At 40.1% G+C, this 25,000-nt stretch overlaps 1 protein-coding gene across 1 annotated transcript in view; it reads left to right on the forward strand.

Moving 5' to 3' along the window:
- Positions 1 to 25,000, forward strand: part of LOC123516524 — a 333,279-nt gene that overhangs the window by 277,304 nt on the left and 30,975 nt on the right. The window contains 2 exon segments of the mRNA XM_045275948.1: positions 1 to 16; positions 19 to 74. The exon segment at positions 1 to 16 is cut by the window's left edge and continues 128 nt beyond it. Coding sequence (XP_045131883.1) covers positions 1 to 16; positions 19 to 74 — 72 coding nt within the window.

Genomic DNA, 25,000 nt, shown 5'->3' on the forward strand with positions numbered 1-25,000 from the left:
GATGAGTTCTACCAGTACATCCCAAGAACCCCAAGCCCAAGCTGATTTTCAACCTCACCGGCATCAGAGTGGACGTGAGTGTCTGGGGCGTAATCTCAAAGTACTTCTGGCTGCATCTTGACTACTTTTAATGGACTCTAATTGAAGTGACGCAGATTTTTAAGAGAGTTTTTGTGATTCTAGTGAAAGGTTTACGGAATTTTTGCATTGTTAGTAGGAGAAACAGTCTTAGGAGGCCAGCTTATCATTTCTGCGTCCTTTGAGAATAGTCGTGGTGAAGGAGCAAAGCGTTTCGAAATGCAAGTCACAAGGTCCATACAAGCATTGCCGACTGTTCTCCTGTGGTGCTGATTGCCTAGTTCGTAGTCCCACAGATTCGAGATTATGAGGATCGTCCACTCTTGGTTATGGCTCTCTAAAAATGCCAAAACCACTACTACTAATACTACAACCATTACTTTTTGTAGCTATTAACTTATTGGATTCCTTCACACCCTTTACATTTCGTCTTCAAAGGTTCTAGAAAAGTATCGTGAGTAAATTTCTGTCCCCATGCTAACTTTTGTACACCGAACCAGACACAGTTAACCCATGGAATCCCGGTGACCTTTCGGGACATATTGAAATAGTCCATCACAAGTCAGAATCGAATGAAGCTAGACACTTTTACATAACAAAAGAGGTAGATGAAGGAAGAAATTATTAGAACTAAACGTGGCGGTCCCTGCATAAAACATAATGCCATCCACATCCATCCACCATCCCTATTCAGTTTTGTTTCATCTTCTAAGGGTTTCTATTGACTCGAAGATATAAAAAAAAACTAGTTCCTGCCTCTATTCCAATCATCTACTAAACCGAAGACTGTTTTCTAGATATAATACTAGCTAGCATTCATTGTAGGAGAGGATTCGCAGAGCTTAATCAAATAATAATATATTTGATTTTACTTTCTGTTAGGTGAATCTTTGAAAGTATAGATATTTTTCATAGACTCTTATTATTGTCTTTGGTTAAAATTATATCCACTTCATCCTTCCCACAAATAGGAACCAACGTTACCGCCTTTAGAGATGCAGGAATCTGATCTCTACATTTTAACCAAAGACAATAATAGCAGTCTATGAAAAATGTCTATACTTTCAAAGATTCATCTAACAGAAAGTAAAATCAAAAGTCAAAATTAATGATATGAAATAGAGTAGGTAGAAATAGCGGCAAAAGTAAGGCAACATAAAGATACTTCAAAAGATTTCCTTAACATATAATGATGTGTGAAGTCGAAATCATCATAAACGCCGCTAAATCAAAGGAAAGTCTGATAAGATAGAAAAATATTTAAAAGTGTTCTTTGACGTGGTGGAGCAAAATGAAAAAAAAAAATGCAGATGACGTCAAACAACAAACGACACAACGGAAATGAAAGCAAAAATGATGATAATAATAATAATAATAATAAAATGAAAATATACTGATAGCTAATAAAAGAATACAGAAAAAAATAATAAGATGAGGACAGAAGAAAAATGAAATGGAAACAAAACCAAAAATCATAAAACAAAACACACTAAAATCGATACAAAATGGACACACAACCCGACCCTAACAAAAAACATCACAAAACCTTGAAAACAAAAAAAATCTTACAATGAAAAGATAAAACACATTACAAATCACAAAAAAAAAACACACGTAAAGCTAAATGTGAACCAATATAAAGCTGCCAAGAAGACTGAATACTTTCCACGTTAAAGAAAAAATTAAGTCAAAACAAAACAAGAGTGAAAAAGAAAATGGGAAGCAAGCGTAGGACTGAAAGAGAAACAAAGCTTTTATTTTACATTGGGATAAGAAAGAAAGGAAGAGGAAAAGATTAGGTGAAAAAAGGAGTTATGTATTACCAGCAAAGAATAAGACGATGGAGTTTTAAGAAGCAGTACAAAGGATGAGGAATGTTTGGTGCTAGAATCTCTTCAGAAGGAACTATACACGTAGTTTCAGAAAGTACTGTATCTTTACCTACTGCCTTAGGTTAGGTTACTATATGTTAGGTTAGGTTAGGTGAGGTTACTACAAGACTGTCTGGATAGTTTAGACCAGGTTAAAGGTATGCTAGGTTAAGTTACGCTAGGTTAGGTTGAGTTAGGTTAGGTAAGGTTAGAATTTGACTGTTAGGTTAGGATAAGTTAACATTACATCATACTGGAAGACTGTTGGGTTAGTTTAGACCAGGTTAAAGACAAGTTAGGTTAAGTTAGGTTTAGTAGCGCTAGGTTAGGTTAAATTAGGTTAGATAAGGTTAAAATTTATCTATTAGGTAAGGTTACATTAGGATAAATTAATATTACGTCCTATTGGAAGACTGTTGGGTTAGTTTAGACCAGGTTAAAGACAAGTTAGGTTAAGTTGCCCAAGGTTAGGTTAAATTAGGTTAGGTAAGGTTAGAATTTAGCTATTAGGTTAGGTTACATTAGGATAAATTAATATTACGTTCTCCTGGAAGTTTAGATCAGGTTAAAGACAAGTTAGGTTAAGTTGCGCAAGGTTAGATTGAGTTAGGTTAGGTAAGTTTAGGATTTAGCTGTTAGGTTAGAATAGATTAACATTACGTCGTACTGAAAGACTGTTTGGTTAGTTTAGACCAGGTTAAAGATAAGTTAGGTTAAGTTAGGTTAGTTGCGCTGGGTTAGGTTGAGTTAGGTTAGGTAAAAAGGATCTAGCTGGTATGTTAGGTTACGTTTGGATGAGTTAGTATTACGTTTTAGTGCAAGATTGTTGGGATAACTTAGATCAGGTTAGGTTAGGTTAGGTTAAGCTGCGGTAGGTATGGTTAAATTAGGTTAGGTAAGGATAGAATTCAGGTGTTAGGTTAGGTTACATTGGGATAAATTAATATTACCTCCTACTGGAAGACTGTTGGGTAAGTTTAGATAAGGTCAAAGATAAGTTGGGTTAAGTCAGGTTAAGTTGCGCTGGGTTAGGTTAAATTAGCATATGTAAAGTAAGGATTTAGCTGTTAGATTAGGTTAAGTTAGGATAAGTTATACAGAAAAATCACATAAATTGTCAATAAGAATTTGAGCAAACCATCTTTCATCAATCCGGGAAGAAAATTACAGTGAATTATGGAGAAATATGTGAGAGCGAAAAAAAAAAAAGTTAATTAATGAGTGAAATTAGGGTAACTTAATATTACGTTCAATTGGAACACTATTGAGTTTAAATCAAGGAAAAGGTAAGTTAGGTTAAGTGTTCCTAAGTTAGGTTGAGTTAGGTTAGGTTAGGTAAGGATTAAGGTGTTATGTTTATGTTAGGTTAGGACAGGTTAATATTACGTCCTACTGTAAGACTGCTGGGTTAGGTTAGGTTAGGTCAGGTTAAGGTAAGGTAAGGTCAGGTAAGGTAAGGTTAGAGTGAGAAGTTAGGTTAAGTTGGGTTAGGTAAGGTTAGATTAGATTGGGTTAGGATAGGTTTGCAAGAGTATTGGGTTACTTTAGATTAAGTCAATAGGTCAGAGAGAGAGAGAGAGAGAGAGAGAGAGAGAGAGAGAGAAGAAATATCCAACTCCTTGTATTGTCTTGTCACACTCGACGAACACATCAAAGAATATCAAAATCAAACACTTCTCTCTCTCTCTCTCTCTCTCTCTCTCTCTCTCTCTCTCTCTCTCTCTCTCTCTCTCTCTCTCTCTCTCTCTCTCTCAACTCGATCCTTTCATTCATACGTACATTATTCATTCCCCTCTAACCTATGTCTGTATGTGCGTATGTCAGTCTCTCCAGCTGTTTGTCTGTGTGTCTCTTTGCATTCATGTATATATCGATGGATGTATAAATGTCTGTATGCATACTGGCACACACCTACGTTTTCGTCTGTCTGTCTGTACGTATGTTTGTCTATCTTTCCATCTCCCTATCGATTTGTCTGTTTGTTTATCTTTCTATCTGTTTTTTTTTCAGTTCTATTGTTTGTCTTTTTCAAGAATTCCTAGGACTGTTTTTTCCCTCTTTCTGTCTGTCCATATGTTCGTCTGTCTGTCTGGCAATCTATTGTTTGGTATGTGTGACTGTATGTGTGTCTTTGTGTGGCTTCCTCTCTCTATGCATGTCCACATGTATGCATGAATGCAACTATGCATCTCTCTCTCTCTCTCTCTCTCTCTCTCTCTCTCTCTCTCTCTCTCTCTCTCTCTCTCTCTCTCTCTCTCTCTCTCTCTCTCTCTCTCTCTCTCTCTCTCTCTCTCTCTCTCCTATGCTTTGTTCTGCCTTGCTCTTTCTCCTATCTCTCTTCCCATCCTTCTGTGTTCCCACCATTCCTCCCCTGCTCATCCCGTGCCCCCTATCATGTTGCGTGCCTGCTGCCTCCTGCCGTGCTCGCCTCCCGTGGCAGTCTGCAATATATAGCGCGTGAGTTGTGACATATTTAGGGTGTGGCTCCATTATACATGTAATGCAAAGGCGGCTGCTGCAAGTGCTGCGGAGAGAGAGAGAGAGAGAGAGAGAGAGAGAGAGAGAGAGAGAGAGAGGAGTAGGGAAGACAGACGTAAGAATGAAGAAAGTGAGATGGAAAAGTCTAGTTATTCATCTTTATCTCTTCTTGTTCCTTCTCCTTCTCTTTCTTCCCCGTACATCGCGTCAGTGTGAAGGATGAAGGAACAGACCAAGGAAGAGAAGGACAGGAAGGAGTATGTAAAGACGGTCAGTGAGTGTAAGGGAAGTAAGAGAAGTAGGAATATCAAAGAGTATAGGAGGAGTAGGAGGAGAATATCAGAGAAACACCAAGAAAGAACAGACGAGAGCAGAGGAAAAAGAAAAAAAAGGAGGAGGAGGAAGAAGAAGAAGATGAAAAAGAAGAGAAAAAGAAGGACGAGGACGAGGACGAGAAGGAGGAGGAAGAAGAGGAGGAGGAGGAGGAGGAGAAGGAGAAGGAGGAGGAGGTGGAGGAGGGAGAGATGGGAATGAAATATAACATGTCTGTTTGTGTTTTCATTTTAATCTTTCTTTCTTTCTTTTTTGCTTCACCACCGTTGTGTTAATTTAGGTTTACGTGTGTGTGTGTGTGTGTGTGTGTGTGTGTGTGTGTGTGTGTGTGTGTGTGTGTGTGTGTGTGTGTGTGTGTGTTCCTCAATATTACGTGTTTTAATATAGATTGAAATGAATTTTTGAGGTTCTTGTAGACCTTTATCTGAGTTGTTTTGTATGCAAATATTGAAGGATTCCTCTCTCTCTCTCTCTCTCTCTCTCTCTCTCTCTCTCTCTCTCTCTCTCTCTCTCTCTCTCTCTCTCTCTCTCTCTCTCTCTCTCTCTCTCTCTCTCTCTCTCTCTCTCTCTCAGAAATAAGCTTAAGATAGTGCTAATGATGTAATGAGGCTAATGCGGAGGAGGAGGAGGTGGAGGAGGAGGAGGAGGAGGAGGAGGAGGAGGAGGAGGAGGAGGAGGAGGAGGAGGAGGAGGAGGAGGAGGAGGAGGAGGAGAAAGATGAGAATGATGATAAGGATGAGGAAAAGCAAAAGCTAATGATTAACAATACTGCTAATACTATCCATGATGATGATGATGATGATGATGATGATCGATATTGATAATGCTAATAAATAAGATACTCAAAGATAATACCAACAAAAAAATAATGAAAATAATAACAACTACAACAACAACAACAACATCAACATACAACAAAAACAACAACAACATTAATAATAACAGTAATGATGATAATAATAATAATAATAATGATAATAATAATAATAATAATAATAATAATAATAACATCAAAACAATAATAATAACAAGAAGAAAATGAAGAAGAACAAGAACAAGAAGAAAAAACGAAGTAAAGAAAGAAAATCACGACAAAAAGGATAACAACAACTTAAAATATAAAAAAAAGAAAAAAAAATAGAAAAAAATAGTACAAATAGAAAATGGAAAAAAATTAGAAAAAGAAGAAGGAACGGATGAGAATACCTGAAACAAAGAGAAGAAACAAAAAAGAAGAAGCAGATGAGAGAAAGAAGGGCAGGAATGAAGGCAGGAAGGAAGAAGGGTCGATAAAGCTGCAGGAGAGAGCGAATCGTGAAATGGTGAAGAGGGGAAGGAGGGAAGGCACGAAGGAACGGAGGCATGAGGCGATCACGTGATAATTTCCAACGGGATGGTTTAACTAAGGTGCCAGGAGGAGTGCAGGGCCAGAAGGGGAGTGTGTGCGTGCCAATGAAGACATCGGAGGGCTAGGGTGCCATGAGATAAAGTGCCAATTTCTGCAGCCTACAGGAGGGTTGAGTGCCTGTGTGATCCTGGTTACTGTTGTTGTTATTGTTGTTTTTGTTGTTGGTGGTGGTGATGGTGGTGGTGGTTGTGGTGGTTGTGGTGCTGAATCGTGGTGCAGGTTTAGAGTTTCAAGCTTTCAAGTGAAGTTAGCAGCGACGGTTAGTTAATTAAGTTAGACAAGTTAGCGATAGTTAGCGAGTACAGGCCGGGAAAAGTGAGCGAGAATGAAATCTAACGGTAACAGGTGTGTGGGCTGCGAGGTGTGGCCACAGCAGCCAGGCACAGATAGGGTACGTACTGCACACCTTTCCTTAATTACCAATCACTTTGCAGCATCTTTATTTCCTCTATAGCTACATCCAAACTTTGAACTGGAAAGGAACTGTAAAATCCATTCTTTATCACAGCCAACTTTCTTATATATGCTTATGTTGTAGACTTCACGCATTGACTTTTGTGCTTCTAATTGTTTCTACTATTCCTCTTTTTTTGTATGAAGGAAAATCTGACAAAGGGTAATACAAACAATTAAAGAAAAAGGCCCACTTAGATGCCAGTCCCAAAATAAGTCCAAGAGAGTTAACCAAAAGAAAGGGATAAATATTTTGAAACCTCCCTACTAAATGAGTTCAGCTTCTACTTCTAATTAACTTGTTCTCTAGCCACATCTAAACATTACGCTAGAAAGAAAGAGTAAAACATATTCTTTATCATAACTAACTTCCTCAGTAAATCCTTATATTAACCCCTTCAGTATCATGGCGTGCTTTCATATTTATTCCGCTTATTATCTGGCGATTTTATACAGCATCAGAAACTCATGTGGAGACTGAAATAGCGAAGACTGTGGCCATTAATCTTCTGACCTCCATAGACTTTTCCTAATGTCAATAAAATCGTCTAATCACACTAAAAACTCATGGTAAAAAATGGGTTCCAGTGGTGAAGAGGTTAAAGACTTTTTTCTTTTCATTTGTACCATGTGGGCTTTTTACGGCAATTTATGGGCTAAAGGGGATACTGTTTGGGGTACCTTCTATCTCAAAGCCCACCCGCTAGGAAAACGTTGCCCGAAGTGAGGAAGCCCAACCTATACTCGGACCGTGGACAGGATTCGAACCCTTGCGCTTGGAGACCCCTCGGACCCCAAGGTATTGCCTCTGGTGTTGTTAATTGCCTCGTGTCACAGTGAAAGGGTTAATACAGGGAGTGTCACGTGTTGTCCTGATGGCTTCTCGCAGCACTTCAACACTTCTTATGAGTGTTGTGAAAAGTATACAGGGTGTGAAAAGTGAGTCCTTGGGTGGCCGGGGCAGTGTCAGGGGCGGGGTGTCAGTCATGGGTGATGCAGAAGGAAGCACCCACACTGGCGTCAGGAGAAAGCTGAATTATTCCTCCTAAAGTCTTCTCTCTCTTCGTCACATCATCTCCCTCTCTCTCCTACTCACTCCCCTGCTCGTCTTCTCCGTTCCTTTTCTGACCTTTAGTGCTTCCCCTCCTTCTCTTTCTCTCTTTTTTACTTCCTCCTCTCTCTCTCATCCATTGCTTTCATTTCCTGTCTATACCCTTCTTCCGTGCTTCATGTCCTCCTCCTACTCCTACTCCTCCTCCTTTTCCTACTCCTACTCCTACTCCTACTCCTACTCCTACTCCTCCAGCACGTCTTTCCTTCCTCCTATTCTCTCCTTAAGTTCGGTTCTGGATATCGGCACAAATCCGGTTTAACTTTACCCCTTCAAGCAGCCCAGAGTTTCCCAGTGACGAGAACCTTGTCTTGGATAGCGGGATACAGTTAAAACGAACCTTATATATCTGTCTCCCTGTCCGTCCGTCTGTCCCGCCCATTCTCTTCCTTCTGTTCATTGGAATCCGACTTTCTTCTTCTCCATCTCCTGTAAAAGTCTGTTCGTGTAGAGGGAGTGGACGGGGAGGAGGGAGAGGAGAAGGAGAAGGTCGTGTGATGGGGCTTGTCAAGTGTAGGAAAAGTTTTACGTTATTAGTAGTGGACGTTCCTCCGGCGAGCGTATTGGCAGCAGTGGTGGTGTGAACGTCCTGTCTCAGGCGGCAAATTAAACTTAGGCTGAGGGACAGGCGGCCGTCACAGTGAGGGAAGAGACGGACGGAGGGGGAGGGAAGGAGGAGAGAGAGAGAGAGGGATGGTTCAGGCCCGGTCTTGGGGAAAGGTCAAGTTTTGTGGCAGTTTTCGAGCAGACAGTGTGTTGAGATTTGTCGTGTGTGTGTGTGTGTGTGTGTGTGTGTGTGTGTGTGTGTGTGTTAATGTTTCTCCTAGCATCAGCCCGTCCTTCCGCCTCACCAAACATACATTCTTCTACATGCAGACTTTGAATTTTCTCCTTCCTCTGTTCGAAATCATGTGTTCATATATTCATCATTCTCTCTCTCTCTCTCTCTCTCTCTCTCTCTCTCTCTCTCTCTCTCTCTCTCTCTCTCTCTCTCTCTCTCTCTCTCTCTCTCTCTCTCTCTCTTCTCTCTCTCTCTCTCTCTCTCTCTCTCTCTCTCTCTCTCTCTAAAACATAATATGATTGACAGATAAGTAGGTAAACACGCGCAGACCCCCCCCCACCCACACACACACACACACACACACACACACACACACACACACACACACACACACACACACACACACACACACACACACACACACACACACCTGCCATCAACACTTGGGTAGCAGCCGCCGCACAGCCAATGCATCACGTCAACTTTTGCGATGCGTCACTCAGCCAGCTCATTATGCTGTTTAATTGTCGAAAGTACTTCATCTTCGTGCTTAGTTTGCGGAGAGAGAGAGAGAGAGAGAGAGAGAGAGAGAGAGAGAGAGAGAGAGAGAGAGATTCGTATATACCAAGCGAAATCACCTCCCGCGGACTTTACAGGTAACACAGTGAACTAAGCTTCTCTCTTCTCTCCTGTCCTCTCTTCCCTCTCTCCCTCTCCCTCTCCCTCCCTCCCTCCCTCCCTTCCCAGATTCCCTCCTTCTCCCTTCCCACGTTTCTTCAATTACATTAAGTGAGGAAAAACCCTGAACGTGAACTGGGATTTACAGAGATTCTTGGTCCAAAAAATACTCCTCTACCACCACCAGTGTCCTTCTTCACAACTACCACCGCCACCACCACCACCACCACCACCACTGTCACCACCATCACCTTTATTGCCGCCTGCATTACTTACAACTACTGCTACTACTACTACTACTACTACTACTACTGCTGAGAACTTTTCAATACACCGCGGATACGAAATCACTCTCGCTTTAGAATAGTAACTAACAAGAGTGGCAGGAGTTGTTGTTCTTGTAGTAGTAGTAGTAGTAGTAGTAGTAGTAGTAGTAGTAGTAGTAGTAGTAGTTGTTGTTGTTGTTGTTGTTGTTGTTGTTGTTGTTGTTGTTGTTGTTGTTATTGTTGTAGTTTATTTATTTACTTATTTCTATATATTTTGTGTTATAATGACTATTGACTGGCACTGTGATCTGACACGTAATATGTATTCTTTGCCCTCTTTGTGGGTGGGTGATAAAGATTACATGTATAAAGGTGATAGTATGTTTGATATAGTGCAAGTGTATTATAGAACTACTACTACTACTACTGCTACTACCACTACTACTACTACTACTACTACTACTACTACTACTACAATTGTCGGTGCTACTACTCCAATGTATATGATGATGTAATAATTGCATCATTAGTAAAGAAGTAATAATCTCCAGGAGAAAGACAAGGAAGTAATGAGACGAAAGAGATCATCATTTCAACATTACCAGTTTGCACACTTCCTCATTTTCCTCAGTCACCTCCCAACACTGCCAGCAGGTAGGAACGCAGCCACACCTGTCTCCGCCGGTGTGACGGATGCAGGACAAGCGCGGGGCACGTGTTAATGACTTCATATTTTCCTTTAAAAAAACAAATTGAAAAGATGCGATTTCCTAGTCTCAATCTCTTCCTTTGTAGAATAAAACAACGAAGATTCTTTGCATCTTTTTACTGGAAATAAAAACATTTTACTTAATTGGGAAGAACAAATCGGAAGAAAAGAACAAATAGCGTCACGGTTCATTTATTATTGTAACTGTTTTCACTTGTAAACATTAATACATTTTCTTTTCTGGTTTGATTTATAGAGTAAAACACATATTGTCTTTGGTATCCAGAGCATATTGAATACTAAACTATTGGGAAAACAGTATTTTGTGGGGAATATGGAATTTCTTGAAAAAATTTCTCAATAAAATTCATTCAATATATATATATATATATATATATATATATATATATATATATATATATATATATATATATATATATATATATATATATATATATATATATATATATATATATATATATATATATATATATATATATATATATATATATATATATATATATATATATATATATATATATATATATATATATATATATATCATTTATTTATAAAACACACACACACACACACACACACACACACACACACACACACACACACACACACACACACACACATTCGTGTAAAGCAATGTTCCTAATGTGTTCACCTGGCTCTCCAAGAATATTTATGTCTGATCTTTATAAAAATATCTAGCCCTGAGAAACTTTCAATACGGCGGCCGTAGTCTTGACGATTCGCCTTGTCTTACGCAATCCATGAATTTAGAATTGACCAGCTGTAACAAATAGCACGTGACAAGTTGTCGCTGCTTGAGTGTTGCGTGCGTTGTACCTTTCATGTATCGTTTCTCTTGCCACCAGTGCACCGGCTTTCCACGCTGTGCCGGTCTTAGGATCCCTAAGTTGAGGTGAAGATGCAAGGCCTTGGGCCAGTAATCCCAAACAACACGATGTCTTTTTTTGACTTTTAACATATTTTAGTGAATTTTTAATGGTGGTATGATATTTTTACGATGATACTGTGCCATCAATCTCAAAAAGCATGTTTTAATTATGTGGTTGTTGAAAAACGGTGTTGATGAAACTTCAAAACAATACAATTCAGAAAACAAACCTAAGTCAGACTGTGCATCCTGTATTCAGCGTGGAAGTGTTTATGGCGCAGCGTCCGAATGATTAACCGTAAGTCATGTCCACAGGGATTGCCGAGAGTGAGGCCATTGCATATAGAGTAGAGGTTCCAGGCTGTTGTGGGAGCTTTACCGATGAGGGGAGCATGGCTGTGAGCTGTCTGCACCACCACGCCTGTGTTTCGAAGCAGTTTGTACTCTCACATGATCTAATCTTAACTCCTTCAGTACTGGGACGCATTTCTACCATGAGTTTGGGTATGATTAGACGATTTTATTTACATTACGAAGGGTTTACGGAAGTCAGAAGATTAATAGCCAAAATCTTCACTATTTTAATCCCTCCCCCCCATAGGTTTCTGAAGCTGTATAAAATCACTAACTAGTAAGCGGAATGAATATGAAAACGCGTCATGGTACTGAAAGGGTTAAAAAGCCTCATAGACGATTAAATTCTCATGAGCTTTTGTTTTATCTTATTTTCTTCCTGTTGTAAAATACTCGTCAAAATATCAGTACAATCATGAAATAAAGGCTTTGAAACTCTTCTGCCTTCCACTGGATCAGGTTGAAAGTAGTATAGCTAAGACGCCGCAAGGTTCTAAAATACAGTCCGTGGTTCATAGCAACGGATTTACTACAGGCACAGTCCTTGCATTTTGTGGTTTTCACGTCCCAAAAAACACGACATGAAGTACTACACATCGACAGCAACGTAATGAAAATATGAGTTCACGAGTCTCAAAATCGTGTTGGCAAAGTAATTAAATATTCAGTAGGATTAATTCATTGTTTTGGGTATGAATAAATAAATCATGGCAAACACAACAATGCATCTCCTGAAAATGAGTTTGGTTCACATTATGAGGATGAATAGAAAACGTGCCCTAATTATCTACAACATACCACGGGGAAACACAACGATATAATGAAGCAAAGCCTATACAACATGCAGCAATACGGAATTACGTACGTGCGCGCCGAGAAGACAGCGGCGGGAGGAAATTAATTGCTGCACTACGGAAGGGATAGACGAGGGACGGAGGCGTAACTCACGGTCGCAGACAAGAACCACCACCACCATCATCACCACCACCACCACCACCACCATCAACACCACCACCAACAACAACAACAACACAATGACAGTGAGAACAGAAGAAATGATAATGCTGGTGATAACAACAACAACAACAACAACAACACAAATTATGAACATGATAAACTTTTAGTAGGCATTATGATGAGAGTAGCGGCAGCAGTAGTATAACCGCAACAACAACAATAGTAGTAGTAGTAGTAGTAGTAGTAGTAGTAGTAGTAGTAGTAATAGTAGTTGTGGTGGTGGTGGTAATAGTAGCAGATTCAACAGCAATAATATAGGAATAGTAGCAGCAGTATTAATAGAAGTAGTAATAGCAATAACAATGATGATATTTATGATAATAATAACAACAACAACAACAACAATAATAATAATAATAATAATAATAATAATAATAATAATAATAATAATAATAATAATAATAATAATAATAATAATAATAATAATAATAATAATAATAATAATAATAATAATAATAATAATAATAACAATGCACCACCACCACCACCACCACCACTAATAACAGGAAACACGTGTAGCAATGATAATAATGATCATAACAACGCTAGAAATAAAACGGGTGAATTCGTTGCGCTGAACAAAGCTGTGAAATAAACATGAGGAGCATAACGTGCCGCGACTTGCTTTACGTGCGCCTGTTTTGACAGTATTGACCCAGAGCATGACGTGGAAACAGTACGAATATGTATATCGTGAATTAATTGCTTCCTGAACAATAAATGAAACAACGATTTTATCAAGCATGATTGAAACTAGAATTGAAGCACACACACACACACACTCACACACACACACACACACACACACACACACACACACACAATATTGACACACTAATTTGATATATTCACACAAACGCTTTATTAACAACAGTGTGGCTAGTTAGGCAACAATAATGGCAAGAACTTCATTTTATATACCTAACACCAATTTTGAGAACACTGTCTTGTTCCTCACTCGCCCTCACTGAAAGAAATGTCTCCTGTGTCTTTCTCTCACTTCCATTGTCTTCAGGATTATTAGGACAGTCTTGATGGATAACAGAAAAGAGAGAACAGAGGAGGAGATGGAGGAGGAGATGAAGGAGAGGGGAAAAGTATATAAAGGAGGAGAGGAGAGCATAAATGGGGAATAAAGTGAATTCTGGTTTAAAAAAAAAAAAATGAGGGCAGGAACCTAAGGGATTGCATAAGTGCCCGTGTCAATCATCATTAATGGAGTAACAGTTAGTGGCGCTACAGGATCGTTTTTCCAGAGCATCTCGTTAATTCTGTGCCCCCCAAAAAAGTTTACCCCCACGAAACACCGCCCCTTCCTCCCTCTCTCCCTCCCGTCCATTCAGTATCTAGAAAGCCTGTGCCAAAGAAGCAGTCTGGCATTTCAGGACCTCAAGAGCCTGTCTAGAAGAAACACCCCGTCAATTCAGGGCAGCGGAAGGTCATTTAATCCTTGTGCATACACACATACACACATACTTACAAACTTACTTAGTGAATATACACCAACTTATTTGTACATTTATATATGCGTACATAAGACAAATACAGAGAGAGAGAGAGAGAGAGAGAGAGAGAGAGAGAGAGAGAGAGAGAGAGAGAGAGAGAGAGAGAGAGAGAGAGAGAGAATACGTATATGTGCATGCAAAACGAAAAGCGAGTAATGCAATATTGTAGTTTTTTTTTTTTATTGGTGTCCACGTATACAGGAACTAATGAGCTGCTCGGTGTATACAGCAGGGACATATTGTGCACATTAACGCCTGCCATGTCACGCTAATACCTGCCTTGCCTGCGCCGTTCTTCCGTTACTGCCCACCCTACATGACTCCCTGCCACTTTACACGTTTATTTATCTATTTACTCTATTTTCAAAGCCACGCCTGAAATCTACTCGTGATCATTTCTCATTTTTTTATGTGGTATTTAGTAAGAAAGTTGTATAATTCTCTCATTTCCCTTTATTCATATGTGGATTTTTCTTTTTCTTTTTTTTTTTTCTTTTTCTCCACGTGACAGGGATCCGTAATAATTTGATAAACTCTTTCATAATTGTATTCAACACGGAAATCACGCAATGGTTTCAGTATCAAGCTATGGCATATCATTTCTTCTCTTCCTTTTCACACTTGTTTCTCAGCCACACGTGACACCTTTACGTGATAACTTTTCATAGTCTTTCATTATGGTATTTACCAAGGATGTCATACAGTTGTTTCATTAATTAGCGCAGGTACATAACTTCCTCTCTACCTTTTCACATACGTTTTCTCAGGTACACATAGTTACTAAAAATTTAACTTCTTGGCATTTCTTCATTCCGTTATATCTAGCAAGGAAATCATAAAATTGTTTCAAGTACTTAGAACCTACGCGTGTTCATAACTTTTCGCTCTTCACACACTTCATTTTCTTTATGAGTCAAGAGATAGATCAGAGTTATATTTTCTTCACTATTGAATTCACCATGGTATTTATGAACAAAATTAGAATTTCTATAACAATTGGCACATCCTCTCTTCTTTTCCGGACGTGTTTTCCTGATTAAGAGAACCAGCCAGAAAAAATCACATTACTGGCTCGAAACAAAGGTAGAGTGTGTATTTCAGTAATTTTTTTTTTAGCATATCATAGTGTTTAAGATCAGCATACTTACACAATTCCGTCGGAACTTAATGTCGTACAATATAACTCCCTCACCTTTGCCCACGCGTTGTTTTCCACATAGACGCGGCAGCTTGAAGTGATCAGGTCTTCACTCCCATGGCTCTGAGCGAGATGCATTACTCTCAGTGACGCCGGAACAGGAAATAAGCCAGGCCGTCTCTTCCCAGATTTTTTTTAGTGAGGTGTTAGGTACGCTTTAAAGCATCGCTCGTCCTCGTGGAAGTGTAGAGAGGCAGATGAACCTGGTGGCGGTGGGTGGCAGGCGGTGCGCTGAGGGAAGGAGGGAGGGGGGGGAATGGAAAGGACATCTCCCTTATTTTTATGGAGGTGCGTGCCATGACTTAGGCAACCCGTGGCTATAAAACACAGATTGCAGCCTACATAATTACAAGCACGCAGATCGTAAACACGCAGATAACCGGTAATTTTCTTATATTCTCTCTCTCTCTCTCTCTCTCTCTCTCTCTCTCTCTCTCTCTCTCTCTCTCTCTCTCTCTCTCTCTCTCTCTCTCTCTCTCTCTCTCTCTCTCTCTCTCTCTCTCTCTCTCTCTCACCAGTGCTGTCTATGGCCTCTGCTCCTGACTGCAGCGACCCACTAACCAGTCTTCCCACACACAGGATAGCCCTGAGGTCGGGGAGCTGCACACGGTCTACGCCCAAGACAGACTCGGGCAGCGGTCAGTCGGCGAGGCGGAGGTGACACATCAACTCAGACTCCCGTTACAGGCCTCACCTCGCCTGTCGTGTATCGTTTTGTCAGTAAAAAAAAGCTGTAGGCGCAATTTCTCTCACGTAGCGCTCTAGACTGACTACAATGCGCACTTTGCTTCTCCACGTGCACAGCTTCATGTCCCGTAGTGCCAGAGAGTGTCACTTCATTGGCATTCAGTATTACGTACGGTAAGCTCGCACCTCTACATCACGGGCTATTGCTGTACAGGCAACGGTAAACACTCTAGGTTGTATGTAAAGGTACTATATGTGTCACCAGCACGGGCCGGATGGTTTGTCACATCCTCTTGCTTGTCGTGGCTCGTCCCTCCTGCCTTGCACCACGTCACACTGCTCACCTGGCTCGGAAAATGTTGAATTATGTTATTGTTATTATTATTGTTGTAAGTTGTTATTGTCATCATTACCATTTTTCATCATTATCAGCATTATTATTACTATCATCATCTTAATTTGCATCATTTCTCACTCCTTGTTGCTTCGTCGTTTAATTCCTGTTATCACTGTTCCTGTTGCATGAAGAGAATAACAACAACAAAAAATGAGCAAAAGACATAAAATTGCAGCAGAAGTCTAATGTATACATTACAACAGCGGCGCAACACAATGCCTCGGTCGCAAACTTCCCTCTCGTAATCTCTGGAGATGAATCCCCGAGAGGTTGGCTGGTATTTGCATAAACATCTTCCGACATTCACAATTTCGCGAGCTGGAACCTCCCACTCCGCCACTCCCTTCACCCCACCCACACTGCGAAACCTTTCCTCCCACTCTCTTTCCCCTCCACATCCACCACCCCCTCACTTCTCCCCCACCCCCCCCCACACACACACACACTATCTAACTATTTCAAATGCATAAAAGCTATCTAGATACTATACAAAAGATTCTAATTCAGATAGTTTGGCAAGTCCGGTTAATTTTCCTCTCACACCCTCCCCACTACAGTTCAATGCGTGGCTAACTTTCCTTCGGCCACCCTTCATAACACCCATTACCTACCCTACTTGCTTCCTTCCTCATCCCTTGGTCTCCCTTCGGCCCGCCCTCCTGCAGGTAACTCCCCGCCCTCGCGCCCGCCCTCGTCTGCCGCTCTACTTTAATTGTAAAGTGAAGGTTAACAGAAAGACAAAAAAGGTGAATTCAGGGGCGTTACGAGATGAATTTTGAGATGTATACACTTTTCATATTAGTTTGTTATTTGCATTCAACTTTTAGTCTGATTCTTCATCGTATTTGTTAATGGTCTGTGTTTGTCCTCGTCATTCATCTCTTTTCCTTCATCGCATTATTGGTTCGAAAGAAAGTCACACTGTGTATTTTTCTTCCCTTTGTTAATTGACTAAAGGCTTAAGTTTCCTTATGTACATTCTTCTATCATATTCATGGTTTGATTTCATATTTCAGTGGGGTTTTTTTTTTTTTTTTTGTATCATATCAACAGTTTCGATTCCCAAAGTTCCAATAGTTATCATCATTATCATCGTCATCATCATCAGGGTACAATTTTCATAAAGAATGAGGGAGGCAAAAAACCTAACACCTGACTAACGAGAGAGAGAGAGAGAGAGAGAGAGAGAGAGAGAGAGAGAGAGAATAAACAGATCAACTTTGATAGAAGTGAATGATTTGCAACACATGATGGATTAACCCATAACAATAACACCTTTCCGTCGACTTGGCTGAGAAACATCAGTAAAAAAGATTAGCAAAAAAGATTAGCAAAAAAGATTAGCAAAAAAGATTAGCAAAAAAGATTAGCAAAAAAACGTTAAAGCTTCGACTACTGCACGGGTTCAGGTTTTATAAAAGGTGAACAGCGGCAGGTAGAGAAAAAAAAGCCTCGGAAACAAAAAGCAAGAGAAAACAATACAAAAAAAAAAAAAGATAGTGACAGAATTATACATAGACAAGACATGTGCAGAAATAGAAGCGAGAAACAAGAGCACAATGCATTTCATCGAATTCTTACAGGGAAAAAAAAATATATACAAATAAAAGTCAAACTACACCTAAATGGCAGCGGCGGCAATGTGACATTAACAATACACTGACAACACTGCTCGACCCGTGTTTTGAGACATTGCCCATCACCTGAACACTGTGTTACCAAATGTCCAGTACAGCTCTCCCTCTGTGTTGCTTTCCTTACCAACTTGGTGGCCAAACACAGTTACAATTTGTCAATAAAGGAGTGAAGGCATGTCATCTGGCCTTACTGTGCCTGGAAAGGTGGTATAACGGATATATTGTTCTTTTGCATCACATAAACCGAGAGAGAGAGAGAGAGAGAGAGAGAGAGAGAGAGAAACTGGTAGGCAAAAATACAGATACAGAAACATACATATTTACATATTTACAGACAGACAGAATGAGAGATACAACACATTGATAACCAAGATAGACAAACAGACAAAGAAAGAAGCAAGACAGACGGACAGACAGACATACAGATGCAAACAGAGGAAGAGGTTGTAGCAGCAGGCTCACCACTGAATAATAAGGTTGAATAATGAGAGATTGAGGAATACAGTGTATGACGCACCATTCTGGGTAAACATTCACCAGCGCTGTGCTGTGCTGTGCTGTGCTGTGCTGTGGTGATGTCTTCTTGGTGAACCTCCCTCACGCGAGTCACTAGAGTAAGCTGCGTGGCTTTCTCCCTTTACGATAATTAAGTATCCATTGTTTAAGACAGCAAAACACAGCATCGCGTGGCATCTGTTTTTCTCTTTCCTTTTACCTCAGAATTAATTTTTCAAACACAGTAATGTTTTCAGCGCACGCTTCCTACATCTCCTTAGTCTAATTCGTTAGCTGCAGCAAAACTCATCCCACGGAAGAGAATATTTTTCCCAGCGGTATAAAGAACAACAAGACATCTCGCGTAGCGCCGCCTCCTGTGTTGGCTCTACTTTTCAGGTCTGAATCAACACGTATCCAGGTGCTGCGCGGCGCCAAGAAACAACACCGCCTCGAATCGGGAAAACACCACCGAGGCAATTAAAAGCTAAGCGTCCGCCGCGTGTCAGCATAATTGGCTGGGGTCGAGTGTCTTTTTCGCTAAACCACAACTTTCTCGGGAATGTGGCGACTCGCCTCAAGGAAGCATCGCAAGAATTTGTACAATGTGAATATAAAGTTTAATTTTGTGAAAAAAGTTGTTCATGTAAAGATCCACTTGTACAATTTTGTGCAGCATCCCCAGCCCGGCACACAGCGCTGCCACTCATGTCGACAAATTGCTGTATTTTTGTACTACGCATCCTGAAAATGTCAATGTGTTGTTCGCGAAAATTTCAATACGAGAAAGAAGAAACGTGCTTCAGTAAAAATAAATAACGAGCGCAACAGAAACACTGGTGGACTCCTGGACACTGCATGAATCTCGACAGGTGTGAGTCAGTGCGTCGGGAAAAAAAACTATAAGAGATTCTCTGAAAATCCTTGACCTTCCCTCAAGAATTACACTGTTCATTGAGGACACTGGTGCTCTTTGCCTTGTTTTATGTTTGTTAGGATACACTACTCAATGGCACCCAGCACGTGACAAACTGGTCCTCTTTACGGGTGATACCACAGGATAACAGGGCACCGCAAGGCTAGCCAGGAGCTAAAACAATAAATAAATGAATAAATAAATAAATAAATTTGAATATGAAACTGTATGCTCTATACAAGATAACAAAGAAATAGTGTATGAAATGTGGAAGAGAAGAGAAGGTCAGTGGAAGAACTTAATGAACAGAGCAGGATAGAAATCGAGAAACAACATCATGGAAGCTTCAATACAAAATGGCAAGCAGTACGCCAAAACTCCCTCACAGTCACTCCTAGAATGCCGTCAACAACAGAGTTCAACTTGAAAATGTATTCCTCCTTGACTTATTCCTTCGTGGTTCCTCACTAATATATACAGAGAAGCGACGCGCCGTGTGGGGATGCAGGTGTGGAGAGAAACAAAACAAAAAGGTTTCGTCGCAACTCACGCAACATAGAAAGCTTCGACATTTCAGCCCCATAAGCTGTATGTATGGAAGCTGTTGCCTCTTCCTCTACACAGACTATTGGGTTTTTCGTTTATGTTCCATCTCGTATTCATTAATGATCTCCTTTTGAAAACACTTTATCGCGGCCACTTCAGTCATGTTATTCTGCTCTCTATTCGTTAAACTGCTTTTATATCTTACACAATATAGAATTCTCCAGCAATATTTTCTACTTCAGAAGCCTTCCACACGCTTCCCGCCTCTCTCTCCTCTCACTATCGCCATTGTAGTTTTCTTTTTATTTCTTTTATTTGCAAAATTAATTTCTTTACATAATCTCCAAGTAAAATCAAACTTACTTTAAACATTTTTTTTATTATTTCATTTCCATTTTAGCGTTTGTTTGTTTGTTTTTTCATCGGAACCACTTCACTTTCTATGTTATTCCTTTATTACACGGTGGTAATGCTAATGTACTAACTAGTTTCACAGCTTATATCGGTATATTTATCTCTCTCTATCTGTCTATCTATTTTTCTATTTGTCTATCTATCTATTTATCAATCTATCTATGTAACGATCGATCACTTTGTCTCTATCCTATCTGCCTGTTTGCCATCTCTCGTCTATCTCTTCCAGCCTAGAACTGTCCATCTATTAGCAGTGTTACGAATAATCTTCTCTGCCTCTCAATGTGCCATCCCATCCATTATATCCTTGTCTCGCCTCATAGAGTTATGTCGAGTATTACTTCTTGCATTCCCATAACTGCTGCTGAGTTTGCGTTTTACGACTTTACAGCTCCACGCCTCGGATTCATATCTTAGGACTTATTCATTGCACTGATTGTATTTTTCCTTCCTCTTGGAAAAGGACAGTGACCCCATAATGTTTGTTTGTGTAGAAGCGTTCCATTTCATAGCCTTCTTGCCTGTAATATAAGATTTCTTCATTAGTCTTCTGTAAATTCATTCACGTATTCTTCCACTTTACTTCTCCTTTATAAGCTTTTCTTCGCTGTTTTTGCTCTATTGTCTTTATTTGTTATTTTCGTAAGTTCCTGAGTTTCTTCACTTTCATATACAGGGCTTGAAGTGCCTCTATACGAGTAATTGCGATCATGTGATTGAGTTTACCTTGGTTACCAGTGTCGAAAGGTCTGTGACGCTACTAACGCGTACTGCCGCCAAACTCTTGGAAGTAATCTACACGCGTGACGAGCCATGTGGAGAGAGAGAGAGAGAGAGAGAGAGAGAGAGAGAGAGAGAGAGAGAGAGAGCAAACGACATATATCTGAACAAAGAACTTTTTAATTCTCTTATGTAACTTTATACCTGCAATGTCATAATTTCAGATACTCCTTGAAATTGTCATGATTTTTCCCCCATGCCATCGTGAATGTCTACCTAACATATGCACTCAAACTCCTCCACTCCTAAATGAGTCGCGCACAAATATCAGTAATAGAATGCCGGTATATGTGTTAGTAACAGAATGGACGAGAACAGTAGTTTGTCATGTCAAGAGTACTAAGACACTTCAGAGAAATAAACCAGCTTCTCTCTGTCATTTCTCTTATTCCTATTATCTCTTCTTTCCAGTAAAACGTTTGAGCAGAGTTTTATTTCTATTTCTCCCTTAACGGATATTCCAGAAACTTAAAAAAAAAAAATAAAAAAGCTGCATGTCACTGTGCTCGACTAGCTTATTTAGCCCTGAGATGAGCTGTGTTAATGCCTAGTAAAAGAAAAACCTCTGCAGATCACACGGAACAGACATTACGCACTGAATTCCCTCAAGTCTACCACTATAACTGACACGAACAAATACTCTTACCATTGAAAAAAAAATTGTGGACATGAATTTCAACCGATAAACCGTGTGAAAGTTTAACACTCATTGGTCACCTGAGAGGCTTGACTGGTGCTCCCCGCTGCCTGCCTTCACCCAGCTGCTGTAGTACATCTTTCGCCACTTCCTTCATTGTCACGCCATCCTGTTCTATTCATATTTCCTCCATTTCATCACCATACAGTTACTAATGCTATTCTCGTTATATTCTTTTCACACTTCTTCGTAACGTAGTGTATATTTCCTATCACTTCAGTTTGTGCATGTTTGTCTTGTGGTAGCGCCTCTTAAGTGTCTGTGATGACCATGATCTTGATCTTGTTTCCTCTTCCTGAGCTTTGATTCTGGCTACTTCCGGCTCGTGTCTAATCTCTTTGTTTTCATCACTTCTTTATTTTTATTATTATTATTATATATATATATATATATTTTTTTTTTTTTTTTACTGTAACAATCCCTTGCAATCCTTCCCGGGTTATTTCCTTCTTATTGTTGATGGTGTTTATATCTCTATAGCTTTTCACAACAACTTCCCACATACTCTCAAGATTTGTTCATACCATTACTAAAGGTATTCAATTTCTTCTCCAGTGCAATTCAGGAGTCTATCATGAACACTTTATTCAACAAAGGTTTTTTTTTTCTTCCATTTCGTGCATTATTCCATATTTGTTTTATTGTGGTTTTGTTCTTCTGATGTGTGACTGAATTGCATCAGATTAAGCAAGAGTGGCAGGACACTGGGCAAGTTATCTATACCAGTAATCTAACGAGACTCGCCTTCTTATATTTTTCAAGGCTACTCCCTGTCCACTAACTTTATAGATCAGAAATATCGATGCCAGGTGTCTGCTGCCTACACGTCTTATGAGAGAGAGAGAGAGAGAGAGAGAGAGAGAGAGAGAGAGAGAGAGAGAGAGAGAGAGAGAGAGAGAGAGAGAGAGAGACCCACCCAAACATTCTTAACTTCTAAATCTACTTCACTCAGTATCATAGAAAGAAAAAAATATGTTTATTACTCTAACACATCTTCATACGACAAGTCAATGCCATGTCGTTTAATAATAGCCGTATCTTTTATTTTTATTTCTCATTATGCGGAAACCTTAGCGAACTGCCTTTTTTTTTTTATTTTGTTTTTCTTTTCCTGTCAGTCTGCGTGGATGACAATCGTGTTCACCTTTCACCTTTTCCTTACTCTGCAGAATTATTCATTGCTACATGTCTGTTGATTCGACGTCACGCTCCATAAGGTGAAAAAATAGAGAGAGAGAGAGAGAGAGAGAGAGAGAGAGAGAGAAGATATATCAAGGACATATTCATTGTCCGTACCACATTACACTGTAAACATCATTATACCATTATTTTTTGTAGACATAGCCATAGATAGCCCTACGCTCGTAATGACTAGGGCTTTGGCATTGTGTATTATTTCTACTGTTTAAATAAAAAAAAAAGAGAAAGAGAGAGAGAGAGAGAGAGAGAGAGAGAGAGAGAGAGAAGCTAACATATCTATTGAACGATTATTTTTTCATCTCACTTATCAAGATCAAGTCTCAAGTTAATGACAACACAATTCAAATCCTCACATACATTTTCCCCCACTGTCAAACAAAGGCTGCTCCTCCTCCTCCTCCTCCTCCTCCTCCTCCTCCTCCTCTTCTTCCTTCCTTCCCCTATACAAGAGACTAAAGGTGATCATCTGACGGTAAGGATTCTAAAAGTGACTCGCCCTTATTCAGACACAATCCCCCGACCCCACGATGTTGCTGGCCCGCCTCCCTACCTGCTCCAAGGGTCCCATCGCCGCTCTGGTTCTGTGCTAGAGAGATGAAACTGACCGCCTGACGTGACGTGCGGCTCGTGTACAGTACCTGGCTGATCGCGAGAACATACACATACGTACAAATACAGACACCACTCTTCTATCTATCCACACACACACACACACACACACACACACACACACACACACACACACACACACACACATACACACTCGCGCGCGCATGTACAGTATATTTCTCTCTCTCTCTCTCTCTCTCTCTCTCTCTCTCTCTCTCTCTCTCTCTCTCTCTCTCTCTCTCTCTCTCTCTCTCTCTCTCTCTCTCTTTACACGATCAAATAAATAAATAGGTAGCTTAGTAAATAAATGAATGAATGAATTTAAATTGGCGAATGTAACAAGAGAGAGAGAGAGAGAGAGAGAGAGAGAGAGAGAGAGAGAGAGAGAGAGAGAGAGAGAGAGAGAGAAAGAGAATGAAGACAGGAATGTAATAAGTACTTTTCAGAGGAGCGCGGGGGATCAGTCCTCACCATGACATGTTAGATGATGCAATTAACCGAGACAAAAGGCATTGATTGGTAATGTAGACTAATAAAAAAAAGAGAAAGAAAAAAAAGAAAAAAGAGAGGGGAAGAACAGGAGGCTTCTAGTTGTTTCGGCGGGTATAATTTGTGTGCGCATCGATCACAATACCCCAGCGGCAGATCAAGATGAAATTCAATTAATCATGAGGATGGATCACGTGCGCTGCTGGTTCACCTTCACGCGGGAACAATACGCTTCACCTTCCCCCATCAAGGCGTGGATAGAAGCTTTCAGTCAGTAAATACGTGATGTCAAATATTTCACGCTGATGGCGGAACGAAGGCGGCCACTGAGTGCTTCGCGGCCTCGTATTTGGTCAGGAATGGAGCATTATCAGAGACCCCGCTGGGCTCCCCGTGCCTGCTGCAGGAGTATTAGCTCGGCAGGCGAGGCAAACACTGGGAAAAGCGGACCATGAGAGCCCACAGCCCAACACTACACTTCCTTCACGCCACCAAGGAGGAGAGAGGGTGAATCAAAAGGTAATGAGACTTTTCTGTTTAAAATGTAAAAGTAAGCTTAAAATGTAAAAGTAGGTATTGGCAAGAGTCACAAATGTCAGTAGTGTTCATCATTGTATATCAGTGAAGGAGAAGCGGGTTTTCTACACTTTAGGATGAAAGTAACATGTGACTAATTCTTAAAAGAGAATGTAAATGGATCTTTATAAAGAGTTGGTAATCGCACATTATTGAAGGTAATGGGACTTCTCTACCACAGACGAATACAAATATTAATATTTCAGCCTTCCATCACCGCGCCAAGAATAGTGATTGTGGCAGCCACTGGTGAAGTGAAGTGTAAACGGATCTTTAGTTTCATTATTCAACTAAAATTAACCTAATTGATCCTTTCACTGTAAGATGATATTTTCCATAGCATTTACAAATCTTTACATGCGTACAGGAGTCTCTTAGATAGTCCTGCAATAATGAAATGACAAAAT

Source organism: Portunus trituberculatus, chromosome 41 (genome assembly GCF_017591435.1).
Source record: "Portunus trituberculatus isolate SZX2019 chromosome 41, ASM1759143v1, whole genome shotgun sequence".
NCBI lineage: Eukaryota > Metazoa > Arthropoda > Malacostraca > Decapoda > Portunidae > Portunus > Portunus trituberculatus.